At 32.9% G+C, this 18117-nt stretch overlaps 1 protein-coding gene across 1 annotated transcript in view; it reads right to left on the bottom strand.

Annotated features, from left to right (window-relative positions):
• Cals (calsyntenin 1) overlaps positions 1-18117 on the bottom strand; it is a 46558-nt gene that overhangs the window by 14598 nt on the left and 13843 nt on the right. Inside the window, exon 2 of the mRNA XM_078177618.1 lies at positions 8730-9009. Coding sequence (XP_078033744.1) covers positions 8730-9009 — 280 coding nt within the window. The remainder of the gene's footprint in view (positions 1-8729; positions 9010-18117) is intronic.

Raw genomic sequence — 18117 nt, forward strand, 5'->3', positions numbered from 1 at the left:
TTTTACAGAGATATATAGCAGAACGTGAAAATATACGAGAATATTAAAGCGTTCATTATTATCATTTACTTTACCTTCGTAATTATGATATTTTATGAATCGTAAAATAATCTTTTCACGATGATTTCAAAAATTGTGACAAGGAGGTTTCGTCGACCCCATTCTATTCTCATATTATAGGGTTACGACTATGAACGAAAACACTTGCAAATGTAACATCGATAGTTTACTTCAAGAAAATTTAAAATGGCCATTGTTGCACATCTGTCACGTGCATATCAGAGAATAGAGCTTCTCTAACGTCTGCGGGAATAAAATAAAATGTAAAGAGGCTGTTTATGACACGATTTCTCCTCTTGTCATAAATATTAAAACGTAAGTTCTTAATTTCACATTTTACGAAAATATTTTAGAAATAAAAGCAGAAATATTATTTAAAAGGAAATTGGAAAGTGCTAATATCAGAAGAAACCGTTGAAGGTGTGTAGTATTATACAAGTGTTGTGTTTGAGAAAATAATAAAAAAATATAGTAATGAAAGAGTACCATTAGTGATTACAAAGATTGCAACATTAATCTATATCATTACTCCATTCAAGGATTTCGAGTTTACAGTATACACTTCTGTCGATTGGTTGATAACACGATCACGCACCAATACATAACAAAGTGTGAGAGAACCAAACGAATGGAAAAACAGATGAACAAACATCTCTATTTTTCCTAACAATGGCGCTGCTTTATCTGCCGACTTTATTCATCAAGATATCCCTGCTTGTAGATTGGATTCAGAATTTATCAGATCATTGATAAACTCATGACTCACGGAAATACGCAATAGCTCACTTCGCGTTTTACTTGAACAACTGTTATAACGTATGAAATATATTCTAATAAGACTGTCAAGGTATGCAAAGACGCCCTGCTTGTGATATAATAGTTCAACAAAAACGGATTCGTTGCGCGTTGAGCCGAGGGGGCCGTTTGCTGCTAGAATCGCGTAATACCACTTGCATGTGAGTAAACGAACTGTACTATCTTTCGCAAATAATTGTTCTGTAAAGTAGTGTAACTGCAATAAACAGCCGGAGTTCTGAGAAGTTCCAAAATGTCTGAGTCGCGGAATATATAGCTTATCCCTGCAAATAGCTGTCTCATATTTCAGGAATATATTTCTCATGGCCGTCATGTTACTGTGATTTTTAACATTAAATCTTCCGAATTCTAAACGCATCTAACACGTATATTGTTTCATAACAATGGCGAGGCTAGTTTTGTAATTTCAGTGAACTGTGACAGGAAAAATAAAAGATCATTAAGACTGATAATTGCAGATCGGGGAAAATTTTATTTGAAGTGAAAATAAGAAGTAAATACTTGAAGGCATATGAACGTTATTTGATAACAAAAATAATATCAGTACATTTGAGATAATAGCAATTTTGAAGAATGAGTTATTTCGTTACTCTTTTGCTTTTAACGATTTTATTTTAAGAAATTTTTACGTCGGATGGTTTTAAGCAGAACTTCTCCTTCAAAATATAACACTTCAAATAATCTGGATCACATTTGAACAATTTTGTTCAAGCGGTCGCATCGACAGTTTCAAACTTTCCTATTCATGTGAGGTAATGAACTAATCATAAACTAATCAGTCTATATTGCAAATTAATGCAGGCTATAAAATAAGCATGATTTGATACAGGTACGAACATATGTTGGAGTTTATCAAAAATTCAAATGGCGTATGATCTACGCATTTGACGGTGAAATTTGATGCGAGAATATCGACAGATTTAAGTAAAAAACAAACTTTCCTAATACATTAAATTCGTTATGAATAGTTCTCTGCTTTAATTAGCTACTAATTTCAGCTTTTTCTTAAAAATGAAACATCCTGGGATAAATTATTTTTTTTTTAAAAACAGAGAGAACAAGACTCGGTTCAATGCAGATCTCGAATTAAAATATCGTCTAGTTAATACCTGACATTGAATTCATATGTCTATATTTGTTGGTGACACGTGTGAGCATCTGATATCGATACTCCGCCATTATCAAATTATCTGTCGTTGTTGTAAGGTCGAGACGCTGGGTAATGGAATAAAACAATATCGCCATCCATTTAATTAAAAATGAACAACTGATTTGGAAAAATAAATCGTGCGTTTTCAAGTATTTACAGTTGATTGAACTGCATGGATATTATGATCGATCGATTGTCTAGAAGATTATAGCGGAAGCTGGGGCCGACTAGAGCAGTCTAAGAGCGCGAAATGTTGACTGACGAGACCGAGAGAGAACGAGTAGTGCGTCAAGACTATACGAGAAATAACGAGAAAATGACGAGCTCAATAACAACTAAGAGAGCTAAGACTCTAAATCAGAAAGCCTGATGAATAAGAGCGAATCGAATGAGTGTGAATGAGAACGTGAATACGAATGTCTGGAGTTAAAATTTCTGTTTCTCTATAGTTTTCTCTGAAAGGAAACTTGAATGAGGATTGGTTGACGGCGAGGTAGAGAGGGAAACCAGAAGGCATGTGTCGCAAAGCCACGCAGGTAGCAGGAAAACCTTGAGCAACAAAGCAGATAATTATTTCAACCGAGTACTGCAACTTCGTCAATGAAGTATCTCAACTAATATATTATTTAATACAGAAATAAATTACTATTACAAATAAAGCATATGTCACACAGTTGACGGCGACACTATCTGCAAATAGTTGTGTTTCTTAATTGAAATATTTGTGTCCAGACTGATGGAGAGAGAGACGGCTACGTAAACGTTTTAATACTCAAAATGAAGAGCATAGAACAAGCGCTATCGAATAACTGCGAACATAATAGAACTTCGTTTATTCGCAACTGTCGGTGTACATGATGTTCTCGATAGCCATGCATTTAGCTCATATAGTACCAGATCGCTAATTCCCCTCTCTAACTGAACTTGTTAGTTACGATGAGTGCATGCATCGGCAACCGAGCATGGCCTTGTTTCGATAAATGGAGTACAAATAAACGGAGTTCTACCGTATCTCATTTTTCGAACGCTTGTTGAAGCTGCTCCATGTAAATGCAATTAATATCCGTGGCTCTATTCGTTACTCGAAAAATATTCCGGACAATTAATCCTTTAACAAGCGAACTGTGAAATTCATTTGTTTCTAGGTGAACGCGTGAAGGAGAACAGATAGACATATTCCAGTTTTTTTTTATTTAGAGTCACGTAACTTTCTGATACCAACCGATGCAACTGCATATTCCCTATTAGATGGCATTACTATACGTACATCGAAATTTTGCATACAAGTTTTTGCACGCCGGTATCGTACTATTGTCTGCCCCAGTAAAATACACCAGTGCACGTTTCCGCTATACAGTTGCGAAGATAATTGAATTTGGAGGATGAAGTGGGACAATCCATAGGTATGTACAACGTTCGATAGGATCGACATGTGAACAACATTTTCAATTTTCCTCGAAATTGCTGTTATATTTGTCTATTCTATTCATTTTATTTCTCGTCGAACTAAAATGCATTGTTCCATGAGAATCAAGAGATTTTTATTTTACCTTTTCTTAAGAGTTATTTCGAATTTTCTTTAAACTTTTATTTGGAAATTTTAATAAGGGTGACCGTGTTAATCAGATTTGGTGCTGATGATTAGATCCTCGTGTAATGTACAAAAAAATTTCGCAACTGTCCGAAATAATGGTTTCAGACAATTATAAACTAAAAGAGCATGCTATTTGGAACACTAGACCAAATTATGTTGTCTGGAAAGTGATCACAGGCGTTGAGATAACTATAAAATAAAATAATATGCTTTTTCAAATAATATTTCAAAGTATTATGATAATGTTTCCATTGAAATAATTATAAGATAAAATAACGTGTTATTTAAAATAACATTTCAAACAATATTACAAAACAATATAATAACATGAAGTATCAGATTCCTGATCTCATTAGAACTAAGAGTTAATGTTATTCTTCCGTAACTCGATTGCGACGCGTCTTAGTTATCTCTTTAATTAATTTCCAAAGTTCGTTACGCAGTTCTGAAATTTCAGGCTACGCTGCTGCTACATTGAACGTAAAAACTGCACGAGGAAAAATAGGTTTTATCCTAACAGGCTCGAACTACTGTACTTAGTCGAAGTAAGCGCGGCAAAAAAATGTATCTCAAGGCAATCTGCTTACGTAAATGGAATTATTGGCAAAAGTTTCCCCAGGATAATACCATGTAATTACAAAGGGCGACACTTAAATTATCTGGAGGAAAACGTAAGAAGATTTATTTATCTTTGAAACCCGCGCCTTTCGAAAACTATTCCCGGGAGGAAAGTCGTTTCAGCACAGAAATATTCGCGTACCGAAGTAGAAAGACGAGTTCGATGAAAAGCAATTTGTCGCAAGGATCTAATATGAAGTCGCAAGGACGTTGTTGCATTGCTTGGCTATCGAATAAAAGTTCGTTCATCGTTGTGGAACGGGTAAGTAATCTGGATTTGTTGAAAAGAAAATGAGCTGTTCGACCAGTTAGCTGTTTTTAACAAGTATACTCTTTATGAGGAAAATCGCAATATTTCGTGTTATAACGAGTATACAGACCTGGGTAAAAATAATTTAAAAAGTATTGGAAATATCTGATGAATTGTTGTCGTTTCTATGAAGTCATACTTTAAGAATTATTCGACGTCATATATATAAATACATGTATTGAAAATAGTTATTTATGCTGTAGTAATAAAATTTATTAATTGTAGTAGTATCTTCTCAACATGCACAGGAAACATATGCATTTGGAACAGTATTTTTTGCGTCTAAATATCTGCTAATTGACTGAAATTCTATTTCGCACGATTAATATTTATGGGAAGAAATATATTACATAATAAAAGCTAAATAATAAATACGCCCAGACCTGTGTAAAAATTTGCTGTTTTAATTGCAGTTTTCGTGAACACTAAAATATGTTCGTAAATTTTATGATTCTTTGTATATTTGGAATATTTGGAAAAACATAAATAATTACTACGAAAAAATTGTATAATATATTTTCGTTATCGCTTACTTTTTCGGACACATTTTAGATAGAGATTTTTCAAACAGCGATCTTGTTAAAATAATTATTCGAACTGCTATACTGGTAGATTGCGAAATAATTTCTTTGCACTGTGCAATTAAACAAAGCAAACTAAGGCATTCGTCCATCTTGTAAACGTACAAAGTCAAAGCTGCTCTTGTTAAACCGAGAAGAACAGTGCGAAAAGAAAGTACGCTAAGTACTTTCACCACGATTATATAAGTGACATAGTTACACGTGTATACATATACACCTCTCATTTTCAGTTACCTCTTACATTCTTCTGTCCCTAATTTTGATAATGTGTCGCTGTATTTCCTTTAAGGGAATAAATATCTATAGTTAAAAAGATGTTGAACTATTCATAACTCGAGAAAGATTGTAACAATTATGATGTTTTTCCTTTTTATTACCAGAAGATATAAACAAACTGAATACATAAAATTGTAAAATTTCATGCACAGTTTCTAAAAACATGAAATATATAGAATTTAATGTTGTCATCGTGGTAAGTATTATTTATTAGATTCTCTAAAAGATTTCTAAATATGAAGGATTTGAAAATATAGGAAAAATAAATAGCTCGACAAAATGTAATTCGTTTTCATCTATCACTGTCGTTGTAAACTGTTCAATGGTAAAAATGAATGAAATAAATGAATTATAAAATAAAGCAATAAATGGGAGCTCATTCTTGCTCGAAGCTTTGATGACAAGCCAAATTAGGGAAGAACAAGAGAATCGTATCAAATCATACTATTTTAGTACACTTCCCTGATTCCGATACTTGCAACTTTCGTTATTCATTAAATCAATTTTACTAAAATACTAGTGACTAGTATATTAATATCCCTTTCATGGATGTGAAATTTAACTCTATTCAACTTAGAAACAATGTAAAATTCTAGTTCGATGCTCAAATTGTAAGGCAATTTGGTACAATTTTTTTAAAATCAACAATTTTTGTTTTTACTTCAGATTATGTACATTTGATTAGCACTTAAATAATGTACTCAAACTTTTATTATCGAATAACAATTCAAAATAATCGTCCAACACAAAAAGTGGAAAATTGGTCATATTAAAATATAATAAATATAAAAAATAACGTGACAATTGTATTTCGATTTTTAAAGCTCATGGGAATGTTCTATAAAGTATCAGACCCGTTTATTTCCCAAAAGAAACCCACTATTTTCTTATTTCCTGCTAAATCACAAAAACTGTGACAGCTATTTAATGGAAATAATCACAAGAAAAATTCTACCAATTCTGTATATCACATAAAATATTCCCGAATGTTTATAAACAAAAATATCAAGAATTTCGTTATTTAAACAATTTTAGCTGCAACGCGTGATGTAAAATTGCCTGCAACACACGTTTATGCCGTATCGTTAAAACGTGAAGAGCATAAAATATCCTTAACTCATTAATAACTTGATATTCAAAATACCTCCACGTTTTACCAATCAAAGCGTGTCCCGTGCCGGAATGAAAAATATTCCGAGCGAGATACGGTTCATTTCCACGACGGAAACGTTCTCGATCCGTGGACAATATTCGCATAAAATTCAGAGACTGGTAATAAAAGAAACCGAGTCTTCCTCGCGTTGAATAAACGAAATAACACATAGAGAGGATAACCTCCGGTGCAAATGGCCCAACGGAAAGTGGGACGAACATTGGGAAACTACTGTTCCTCTTAAGCAGCTTTTCAAGCGGCTCTTTAGAAACGTTCTTTTATTAGCAAACATCGAATTTCAAAATGAAGACGTGCTCTCTGGGGATACTCGATCGTCGAAAATCCAAAGTTATAAATTTGAAATCCGACGTCGGGTTCCGGGTGACACAATTATTACGCTGGTGTGTGGCGTAGTCGATACCCGATGCAGACATTAATAGAGCAGAACCTTCGTCAGCCATATGTTACCAGAACCTTCTATTGTGTGAACAAAATGCGCGGTTCTTATCTTCTTGAAGGATACCCCTTCAACGGCACGAATTCTGTGTGCATTCAGGCGCCGCGATGTCATTAAGCCAACAATACGTAATAACATACTATGCTATAAAAGGAGAGTCGATAGAAGACGGCGAGATGATAGGAATCGGAGCATATGATTCGAAAATTGAAATCAGAAACACGGCGAACTAGCTCTGCCAAAGAAAACTTGCGAGTAGACTTTCGAATGGGCCAACTGTATTTAAAAGAAGCTCGAACATTATCTTGAAAAATAATCATTTCAAAAGATGTTAACCCTTTTCACTTGGTTATTGGCTCTGAAGCAGCGTTGAACATTGTTCGTGTAAAATTTAATTCGAATGAATTTTTCATTCGAATGATTTGGTCGATGCCATATTTGAGAGTTTCTTTAGAATCTTTTTGACAAATTTATTACTTTACGACCCGGGTACGGTCGAAGAGTAGCCGAAGACTTCCCTGGGAAAGTCAGCATGGCCGTACCGTTCTCAATGGCACTTGACGTGGCCTAAGCCCGCACAAGGCGCCAAGAGGGTTCCTACAGTCTATTTTCCGTAATTTTCACGGGGTACAAGGGGTGCCATTATCAACGACCTCACCGTTTTTGGCGCCAGACTGTCGCGACCTATCTCTACCGTCTCAACCCATTAGTAGATTCTTTCTAATTGATAAGCCTAGTGTCCCTTACTATTTCTTAGTAAATGGTGGAGAGGTATTTTACGTTTACATTTTTAGTGAACCGACCAAATCTAACCAGAATCTCGTCATCCGTCATTGTAACCACAATTATTTTGTTTGCCACAGTATACCTATTTGCTACGATCCACTGCTTCACATCCTTTATATTATTCTGACACCTTCACTGAATATCGTGTCGATTCGAAGATGTATACAAATCCGTGAATATTACCCGTGCGGATCTGTACGTGCCCATTACAGAAATATTTCAAATAAATTCTCCGAATAAAATTTCATTTCAGAGATATTTCGAGCAAGCTCTGCGCACAAAATCTGATTCGAGAAATATTTCGAATAAAATTTTATTTGACTAATATTTCGAATAAATTCTTAGCACAAGATTTCATTCGAATAAAATTGTAACAGAAATTTATTAAATAAATCAAAGTTATAGAACAAAGGCTGCTGAATCTCTTTCCCGTGGTATTGTTTCAGTAGATACTTCGTATAACATTTTATACGAATATTTCAAATACATTTCCCGGATCGTATTGTGTTCAGATCGTATTTTTCCCTATTGTGTTTAGATCATACATGCAGTTCAATGTTCTGTCAACGATCCGATCGTGTCTTCGAAAATATCGAAGATTCCCAAAAACATCGTGCAAACAAAGCCGCCGATCAGGATTAGACGGAATATTTGGAAATTCTCGATTTCCAATACAATGCTCCGAATCGAATGGAATCGGAACATGTTTCGCGTGCATTCGTACGCGGGATCGATAAATTGTCTGAAATGCTAGGTCTCATCAAGGGGTTCGTGTAACGAAAATTTCCGCGGCAACTACGCCCGGCTCCGGACAGCGGTGGGTAGATCGCGAAAATGTTAGCGGAGGCTGGAAACACCAAAAAAAAAAAAAAAAAAAAAAAAAAAAAGCGTCGACAAAAGTTTGAAATTCATTTCATGCGACTCATACTTTTCCGATAGTGCGCCATTGCATCCGACCGCTTCGATGTCGAACTTGTAGTTGCGCCGTTTCTCGCAGTTCAGAACTCGCAGTGCTCTCAGTTCCGCAATCCCTTTCTCTTTTAAAACAATCTCGAAGGGTGCTTCGCCGTGGTGTTTGTTGGCGATACGGAAGGAGCAGACTTTCGCGCCCAAAGCTCGTATCTGCGGCGTGACCTCGACCAGAGTTTCATTTTCCTTCACCAGGCCGTGGTATCCGCTTTCGAGACTATCCAAATCCAACCGGGGCACTGGAAGCACAGATAGAAATGTTTCAAAGTCGGTAACAATCAGCTGAAAACCGATATATGTATACATGCATACGCATATAACAAGCGCAAGTATCTGAACTTCTAGCAAATGGGAATGGGTATTGTAGTAATTCTGTTAGATAAAAGTAAGTACCAGTGGCAAGTGCTCCAGTTCTTGGAGTTAATAATATGGAAATGTGTTTAAATGTATATAACATTTAATTGGTTTAACTAGATATTTAGGATTTATTTAATAGGATTATAATAAATGCTGAAATAAAGAAGTTCGTGTAACGATTTCTTATACAAACGTTTCTGTACTTCATCAATGATACCCACGATCATGCGTGTGTTCAGATACTTCTGGATGGTAATGTAATCGACTTATAATATTGTTATAAATATTCAGATAGCTTTATAAACGGATAGAGGAGATTATGAATGGATACAGTACCAATCACTGTTACATAATCTGTTATACAATTTAATAATAGACGTTGCTAATTAGATAAATTGAAAAGATTGGAATTTCCAGCAGTTAGAGAAACTGTCGTCCATTAAGTAATTTAGCTTGATTAGCCTATTTATAAATTCTATTTGCAAAAATGGCGCTCCGCAAATATTACCTTTCGCAACTTCTTCATAAAAATCGAGTTTTCTCTTCCTGTTATTATTTTCCCAAAATCGAAGTTTTTAATTAAATTTATCAAAAGAGATTTAGTTATCATTAGATAACTATCGACTATCAACAAAGGCAAAGAAGAATTTTAAATATTTACTAGTATAATATCAAGGAATGCATAAATTAGGACAGTTTGTTCGCATTGTATACTGTAGAGCTAACGACAATAACACAAAAATATCATTTGTTTATTTAATAAATATGCACTTATAAGCTTAAGTTATCATAACAGTGGTATTAATTTGTTTATTTGCTTACGTATTACTGAACATTATTTAATGTATAGAAAACACAGTTAATTAACAGCGGAAACAATGAACAGTGAAATCTCCGTAAATTAGTTTTCTTTTATATTCTTTTCATTGGGTGTAAACACTAATTTGCAATGGGATACGAAGTTTGTTAGTGGAAGACAATCTAAATGGGCAGGTTCCACTAACGAGTTTGGGTGATTCATATAGCTAATAAAGGCACAGGAGAAAAATTTCTTGCGCATTTTTCAAGTCAAGTCCACCCCTTGCTCTAAAACCCTGGTTTTACGGAAGTTGATGGCTTCGAGTACCAACAAGTACTCTTAGCTTTGTGATGGATCGTACCCTAAGATCCGGAGATGCTAGCAAGAAGACCTTGGTGTTCCAATGAATAAATAAGTCGATTACTTTTAACGAAAAATGATACGATACTTGAGAATTCAAATAAATTGTTTGCATCACGAAATTTTTGACATAAACAATGTTGTTTTAATTAAATAACAGAAGTTTAATTTAATCTATGCTTTTAAGTTTCTTAGGCGATCGTAGTGGTAGATATACAACGGTGAAGAACAACGTCGAGATATAATAAGACTATAAATGTTAAAATTTAAATTCATTTTAAATAAATTTTTTATAATAATTTATTATTAATTTCATCCTCCAATTTGATTAGCTTATCTAAATTTCAATTAAAAATTTATCACAACTACAGTTTATACAGAAAATTTATTATAAATAGATGTTTTATAAAAATATATTTTAACTGATTTCACTCCTTTTTAAAATTAATTTGAAGTTTCATAAAAAGTCTATTCTAATTTATGTATAAATTCATCGAAAATTTTATTTTAATAAATAATCGCTCATCTAATGAAAGAAATCTTTTTTTATAGCAGTTTCCTGAATTTCTATATTATTTAATAAACGATCATTGCAAATAAAGATATTATTGTGAACTACATTTATAAAGATTTGTATAATGTAACATAGTAGAAAAATAGAAGGGAATAGCTTGAAATTTAAGAAGGAATGTGTCGATTCATATTATGACGTGTACGATAATTGCTCAAGAAGAAATAAATGAGGAAAAATAGTAGCTTCCTTGAAGTAGAAAATACGTAACACTTCATTAACTAGTTCTTGACGAAATGTCAAGGTGGATACTTTTCAACGAGTAATAGTGACTAATAATTTCAACAAGTAACAAAGCTTAATAATGCTTAGTGATGATAGATAAGAAATAACGGTAGTGCACATACTATTTCTTAAATGATTATCAATATTTAAAAAAAAAATATCTTTCACATTAAAAAATGAATTTTGTTAATTCATTCGTTACAGCTGTTAGTATGTGGATTGATTCATTAGTTATTGAAGGTGGTTGTCAGAATTTTTGCGATAATAGAGTTTTCATTACCGTTAATTTACGCGAGACTCGTATTACTGAATAAGCCTAATTAAATCGCAGACTATGGAAAACATCGTATGAAACTTTGAAATCATTTACCTCGAAACGATGTTTTTCGTATGATCTACATTCTACACCATGACTCTCAAATGACTGTATAATTTTTACTAGCTATAACTATAACTAATTGCGGCATGATTTACAAGTTATGAGCGTGCATATTTACCCTCCGGAAATACGGAAAAAATTGTCCGATATATGCAACTCTCACAATTTTTGGCCGAAATCGCCAAACAAATTTCGCTATCTAGCTGTCGGTATAACAATTACTCACGCAAGAGCATTTTGTTTTCAAACTATTTGTTCTCCTAAAAGTTTGTACACTTTTATCACACAGATATTGTTGTGTAACTTCAATAATTTTCAACATCGTGACAATTGTACGTTTTACAATAAATTGTTCGCTGTAAATGATAATAGTCTAATCATAAATCGTTTTAAAGGCGTTCCGATTTATAAACGTGAGCAAATAGGTGTTGAATAAAACTGATACAACAAGTATGCCAGAATTGCCGTAACTGTATAGAGAAATGAAAGAAGATAATAATACAACATAACCAGTGTCCAATTTAGTTTTTTCATACGTATGGATATACATTTACATTTGATATTGAATGAATACGTGTTTTGTTAAATTAAATGTACATATTACAGTGAAGCATATAATACATTGTTTATACTACAATATTGTTTTATTCAGTGTATATGACAATTAAGAGGAGTAGTAAAAATGTCAATACTTTTATAAAAATCGAAAAAATAAAATATAAATAAAACAATTAAGCATCTTCGATGACATAATATATAGTTTTATCCTACGTGAAACGAGAAGGTATAATACACCCAATAATATTCATATGTGCAGAAACAGTACCTGCAAAGATACAAAAATTTTTAATACAAGAGTATGGATTGAAATAAAATGATTAACAATACGAGAAGTATTGAAATAAGACAGTAATTGCTACGTTAGTAATTGATATCGTTAGTGGTTCGTAAAGTATGAATATTAAATATTTTTATAGATGGTTTCATACATATATACCGTATTTAAAACGTCAGTACTATTACTTTTGTCCCATTTTTTTATTGCTTTTATATTATTTATTGTCTCTATAGCTGAGATACCAAATGTTCTACATTTTTCGATTTCAGAATTGTATTATGTACCGAAGTTCTCCACAAGTCTTGTCACTTATATTTCAAGAGCAATTTCATTTTGAAAGTACAATTTCATTACATATGCATTTTACGTCATTTAAGAATCTTGCTTTTCCTCTTCCGAACACGACCTGAATTTTTGCTATCCAGTTAGAAGTTGCTTCTATTTCGAGCCAAGGACAATGCGTGAAAGAGAAATAATTGAACATTATTAAATGCCTAGTCATTATTAACTATCTTCCGTGTATAACTTTATGCGAAAGATTTATTCGATTAATGCCCAACTCTGCTTGACAATGCTAAATACGTACATATAAGTAATGCTCGGACGCTTTCAAGAACGAACGATTCAATGTTTCATTATGCGACTCTGCAGAATTTTTCATTTAAAACACAAGAAACTTGCATCCGAACGAAACGAATTAAAAAATGATTAGGAAGAGTAAAAGCGAAAGGAATAATATCGCATTTGAAGCACGAACGACAGAGCTTACGTAATCTCTCACGAATGCATGCTAAACGATATTTAATCAGCGTTCCGATTACGAAATGTGAAGAACGCTGATTTTGTATTTTTAAGTCCGGTATCTCTGAAGCCTTTATCAGAAACTGTCCTCCCACACTATTCTTTTCTTTCCTAGCAGCCGTTGAATGACAAGCTGCCTAAAAGTTAGATAAAAGTAGGATGTAGGTTACGTCTGAAACACGATAGAATTTATCGTCGGTGCATCAAAATCTAATCTGTCCAAGGATATTGTACCTAGAAACTTTATTTTCCAATAAGTCCTTTCGTAAGAAATGACGTTAATTAACCGATACTTCCAATTTCATCGTCGTAGGACGTGATCAACTAACAAGGGATGAAATTCAACTTATAAATTCAAAACAATTTTGAAACTTTCGGGATACGTAGGAGAAATTAAAGGATGTAAATTAACCCACAAATATTTGGCTATTTCTTATTCTATTTCCATAATTCGCAAATTTTACGAAATAGGAAAGAAATCTTCGAATAAAAGTGCACCGTAAAATTTGATAAACATTTAACCACCTCGAAGAAATCATAAACAACTAATCGGTATTTTTCGTTCATAACAAACCGAAAATATTAATTTTATCTTTCTCAATCAATAGAATTTTAAAAAATTTGTATTATGTTTTGTATTCATTCTAAGCATTAAATAAAACAATATTGTAATATAAACAGCGTGTTGTACGTTTCGCTATTAATGTATATTTTTCATTTAATAAAACGTATATTTGGTAAAATATCAAATTTTACACAAATATTAACGATATGCAACGTTTCTTAACTTTTATCTTTAAGTGAATGTATTAGAACATAAACGAAACTACTGTTTTCATTCTTTAAACATAGGTATTGTTATCGCGGACAGTGGAAACGGTAACAATGATTGTACATCTGTGATAGAGAACAACTGGTACAAATATATAGTGTATATACATATATACATGTATATATCCCGAATGCAGAAGTTCCGACAGAATCTCGATAAATGGCGTGATCGGCACTGTGACGTGGGAACGATGTATCTAGCCAGTATCTTGTTGAAATATTCACGTCTTCACAGTACAGCGAGTTGTCAATTAGAACAGAAATCAACTGGCCTGGACGAACCCGTTACGCGACTAAATAAAATTCAACATGAATGAAGACAGCTACTAGTTTCCTCACAATGGCTCCGATGGTTCTTATTCAAATTAATGCATTCAATTAGCTATTGAATTATAAACGTCGGCCCTTTGACATTACCTTTTCGGTATATTTCGGTTCATGGATTGAATCAACACGATATTTTATGTATTTTTGAAATCAATCTTTCACTAGAAAAATATTAAACAAAATAACACTGTAAAATTCGTATTTTGTACGATATTTTGTAAATATTAAATAAGCTGAGAAATTGCGTGGAGTTTAGGCATTTCAGATTTTTCAATTCTATGTAGACTACATTTCATTTTGCTTTGCATCCGTAATGACGTGAATATTAAACACACTGAAAACCATAATTATTTTATCTACCTCGATTTTGCGTAATTACCATATTTCATTTTATTTTACGTTTGTAATTTCGTCAGTACTGAATAAATTTAAAAAATTGCATAGTAATCAGTTATTTCTGCTTTTTTCAATTTAGTACAGACCACATTTTATTTTCTTTTACCTTTGTAATATCGTAAATGTTGAATAAATTAAAAAATTTCGTGAATTTTAGTTATTTCATAAATGCAAGATGTAAAAACAAACTGCGAAGCTTTGAATTGATGTAAATATTCATTTACCATTCTCATAACATTGTCTTTACTTAAATAAAAATTCGAATACTAGTTTCTTCTGGTTACACAGGAATTAATTTCGTTTTCTTTTTTAATGATTTCAAGTGCACAAAATTCGCACACTAATAATAATGACTGTTCATACAAGTCACACGGGTGACGTGTTTTTAGGGATTTAGCCATGTAGATTCCAAGCTGCGGAAGATGGTCTGCCAAATTTAAACGTGGCAATTTTGACCTCGACGATAAACCTCACTTTTGGTGGCCTTCTGCCGCTGATGACGATATTGTGCACAATCTAGCGGATGCAAATCGGCGAGTTTACCAGGCGCGGTTGCTGAGAAGAAAATTCCTCAGATGTATCGATCGTGACCAAAGCGAGTGGCATTTTAATTATTTCGAAAAATGAAATTTTCGCTTTCGCGATATTTCTCTGCCTTTCGAACGTCGTATGCTTCACAACGGTTCACAAAACTCCAAGCGCGTTTGTCCCTAAACGACATTTCCAAAGTTCGCAGACATATCTCATAAACGAATCAACCAATTCACTTCCAACTTGGCGGACATATTCGACAGATGCCATTTTGTCGTTCGAACTGGAACCAGCAAGACGATATTTCTAAAATCTGATTTACAGTTCATAATCTGGACAACGAGTGTTTCGACACAGCTGCAAGATTCGCTCCACATTCTTACATTTGTTAGCTCAAACAAATGGCCATGCTAATCGATCCTTTAGTAAGAAACTAGATCGTTTATTAACATTAAAGATACCAAGCCGGTGGGAGCTGACTTCTGAATTTTTCGTTTACATCTTCTGTCGTTGCAGAAATGTTTCCATGTGAAACTTTGTAGAAATAGTTTAGGGATTGGTAGTTCTAGTGTAAAGCACTCTATACCATAGCCACCATAACTTTACGTAGAATCATTATTAGACAACGGATTTTAAATATTTTTTACAGAAATAACTAAGTTGGTAAAAAAATTGCTAAGACATGAGAAGAATTTGAAAATATTTAAATATTATGTACGATTCGTCGAAATTATTAAAAGAGTAAAAATATTTTCATCAGAACTACGTTACATAAAATCGACTTAGACAATTTACATTTTGCATAAAAATCCCCATATTAATTATTATTCAGGACATAAAAAATTCCTTCATGCTGTCTAGAATATGCTGAAGAAAACCATAAAGTATGGAACTAATGTTGCCTCATAACAATAAAAAGATTGTAATTATTTAGACTTTCGGCTTTAGTATTTTCATGTATACCTTGATCAAGAAATTTATTCATCATTTTCTATGAAAGAGTTTTTATAATTTCAATAACTCTACGTAATTATGTATAACCTTTTTAAAATCGGTCCAAATGACTTGAATTTTTTACATGATAGACCAACTAGTTTTCTACAGGCTGAATATATAAAAATTCTTTCAGACTGCAACTGATCGGAAAATTTAAAATGATGTCTTCTCAACTTTGCTTTTATCAAAGTTTTTAAAAAAACACATTTTGTAGGTTTCGATGTGCACATGTCGAAAATTTCATTGAAATCGGTTGACACAAATTGAAATTTCTTTGAAATATAATTTTCCCAATTTCTACAGTCTTCTTCCTAAAATGTATATGTTCAAAGTGCAAACAATAAATGTTTTCTAATGGTTGCATAAAAATGATTTTAAGTTTAATCGCCCGTGCTAAATTATCTATTACTTCTAATCGACTGAGAAAGGATATAATGTTTATTTAAGAAGCGATCATTCGACCGCTTTCGGTAAAAATAGGCATGTATAAAATGTCGACAGATTAGTCAACATTTTCGAAAATGTGACTGACGCCACTATGATTCTAACCCACTCTAAATGTAGGCGACTAATTTGTATTATTAGATCGCGCCATCGGAACGTGACGCTATCTGCATCGTGGAGTAGCAGGGGAATTTTTTGCTCTCACTTGCCACACAGTGGTGAGACAATTAATTCGGTAAAGTACTATCAGTTGGAGGAACGGGGGGAAGAAATTCAAAGAAAAACGTTCGGCTCTGGCGCCTGGCAAGGATGTTATCTTTCATCATGACACTGGCAGACCGCACACTTCCATGCAGATCCAAAATAAACTTGGCGAATTGAATTGGACCATTGTAATGCACCAGCCTCGCCCATATTCACCATACGTCAAATTTCTTTTACTCCAGGCGTTAGAAAATAGTACGAACCATAGCATAAGCATGTCGAACACGTTTTTCGTTAAAACTATGAGCATCGAGCATTGAAAGTGATGAATACCTAGTATCTCATAAAAATACCAGCAATGTATTTATGGAAATTTCTCAAATGAAATGGTATTTTAAATGACAGATAGTAAATAGATATTTTATTTTAGAACATACGTACACTATTGAAAATAAAATATTTGCTTTGTCCGAAAGAATATATCTTTAAAAGTTAGATATTTTAGTCGTTGCACGAAATTTTTAAGACAGCATTTCAAACAGTATCTCGCGTGAAAGGTACTGAAAATATTTGTACTTATAACTTGACTTTATAATAATTTAATTTTTTTAAGTAACTTCATTTTATTAAAAACAATCTTATTTTATCGTTTACTTTATCAAAACAAAATATTTATTTCATGCTTTACTCGGCACCCAGCTTTGATCCTTTATAGCAAATCCCATAAAATTCTTAACATCATTCAGTATGATACAAACACAATTAATCACGAGACAAGTTATTCACACGTAGATTAATTTAATAAACTATTTCATAGAAATTAAGTTTTTCACATTTTTCATAGTGTAATATAATTTCATGGTATAATGATTTGTTACTAGACCAATTGCAACAGAATCGCAGTATTTATAGAAATTCTGCAACTATTGAACTTCATTGGTAATGAAAACATCACTTGTTGCTACACATTGCCGATGCCACCTGCGTTATTGATAGTACTTCTTTGCTATTGTTTTTCGAGATAACAAAAGCTTCTAACGTTCTAAAATGATAATGTTTCTATTGTTAAACATGTCAATGGACCGTTTGCACATACCAATATGACTGTGACCTATAGTCAGCGTAGAAACTTTGCAGAACAAGACTGATTAATAAGCTTACATAATACAAATACTTTGAACATATTTACATGTCTGAAATAAACATGTAATATTTGAAATACATTTCATTTAACAAACTAGGATATTCATAGAATACTTAAAAATATTCAAATAAATTCCACGTAACA

The sequence above is a fragment of the Augochlora pura genome, chromosome 4 (assembly GCF_028453695.1).
Source record: "Augochlora pura isolate Apur16 chromosome 4, APUR_v2.2.1, whole genome shotgun sequence".
Classification (NCBI taxonomy): domain Eukaryota; kingdom Metazoa; phylum Arthropoda; class Insecta; order Hymenoptera; family Halictidae; genus Augochlora; species Augochlora pura.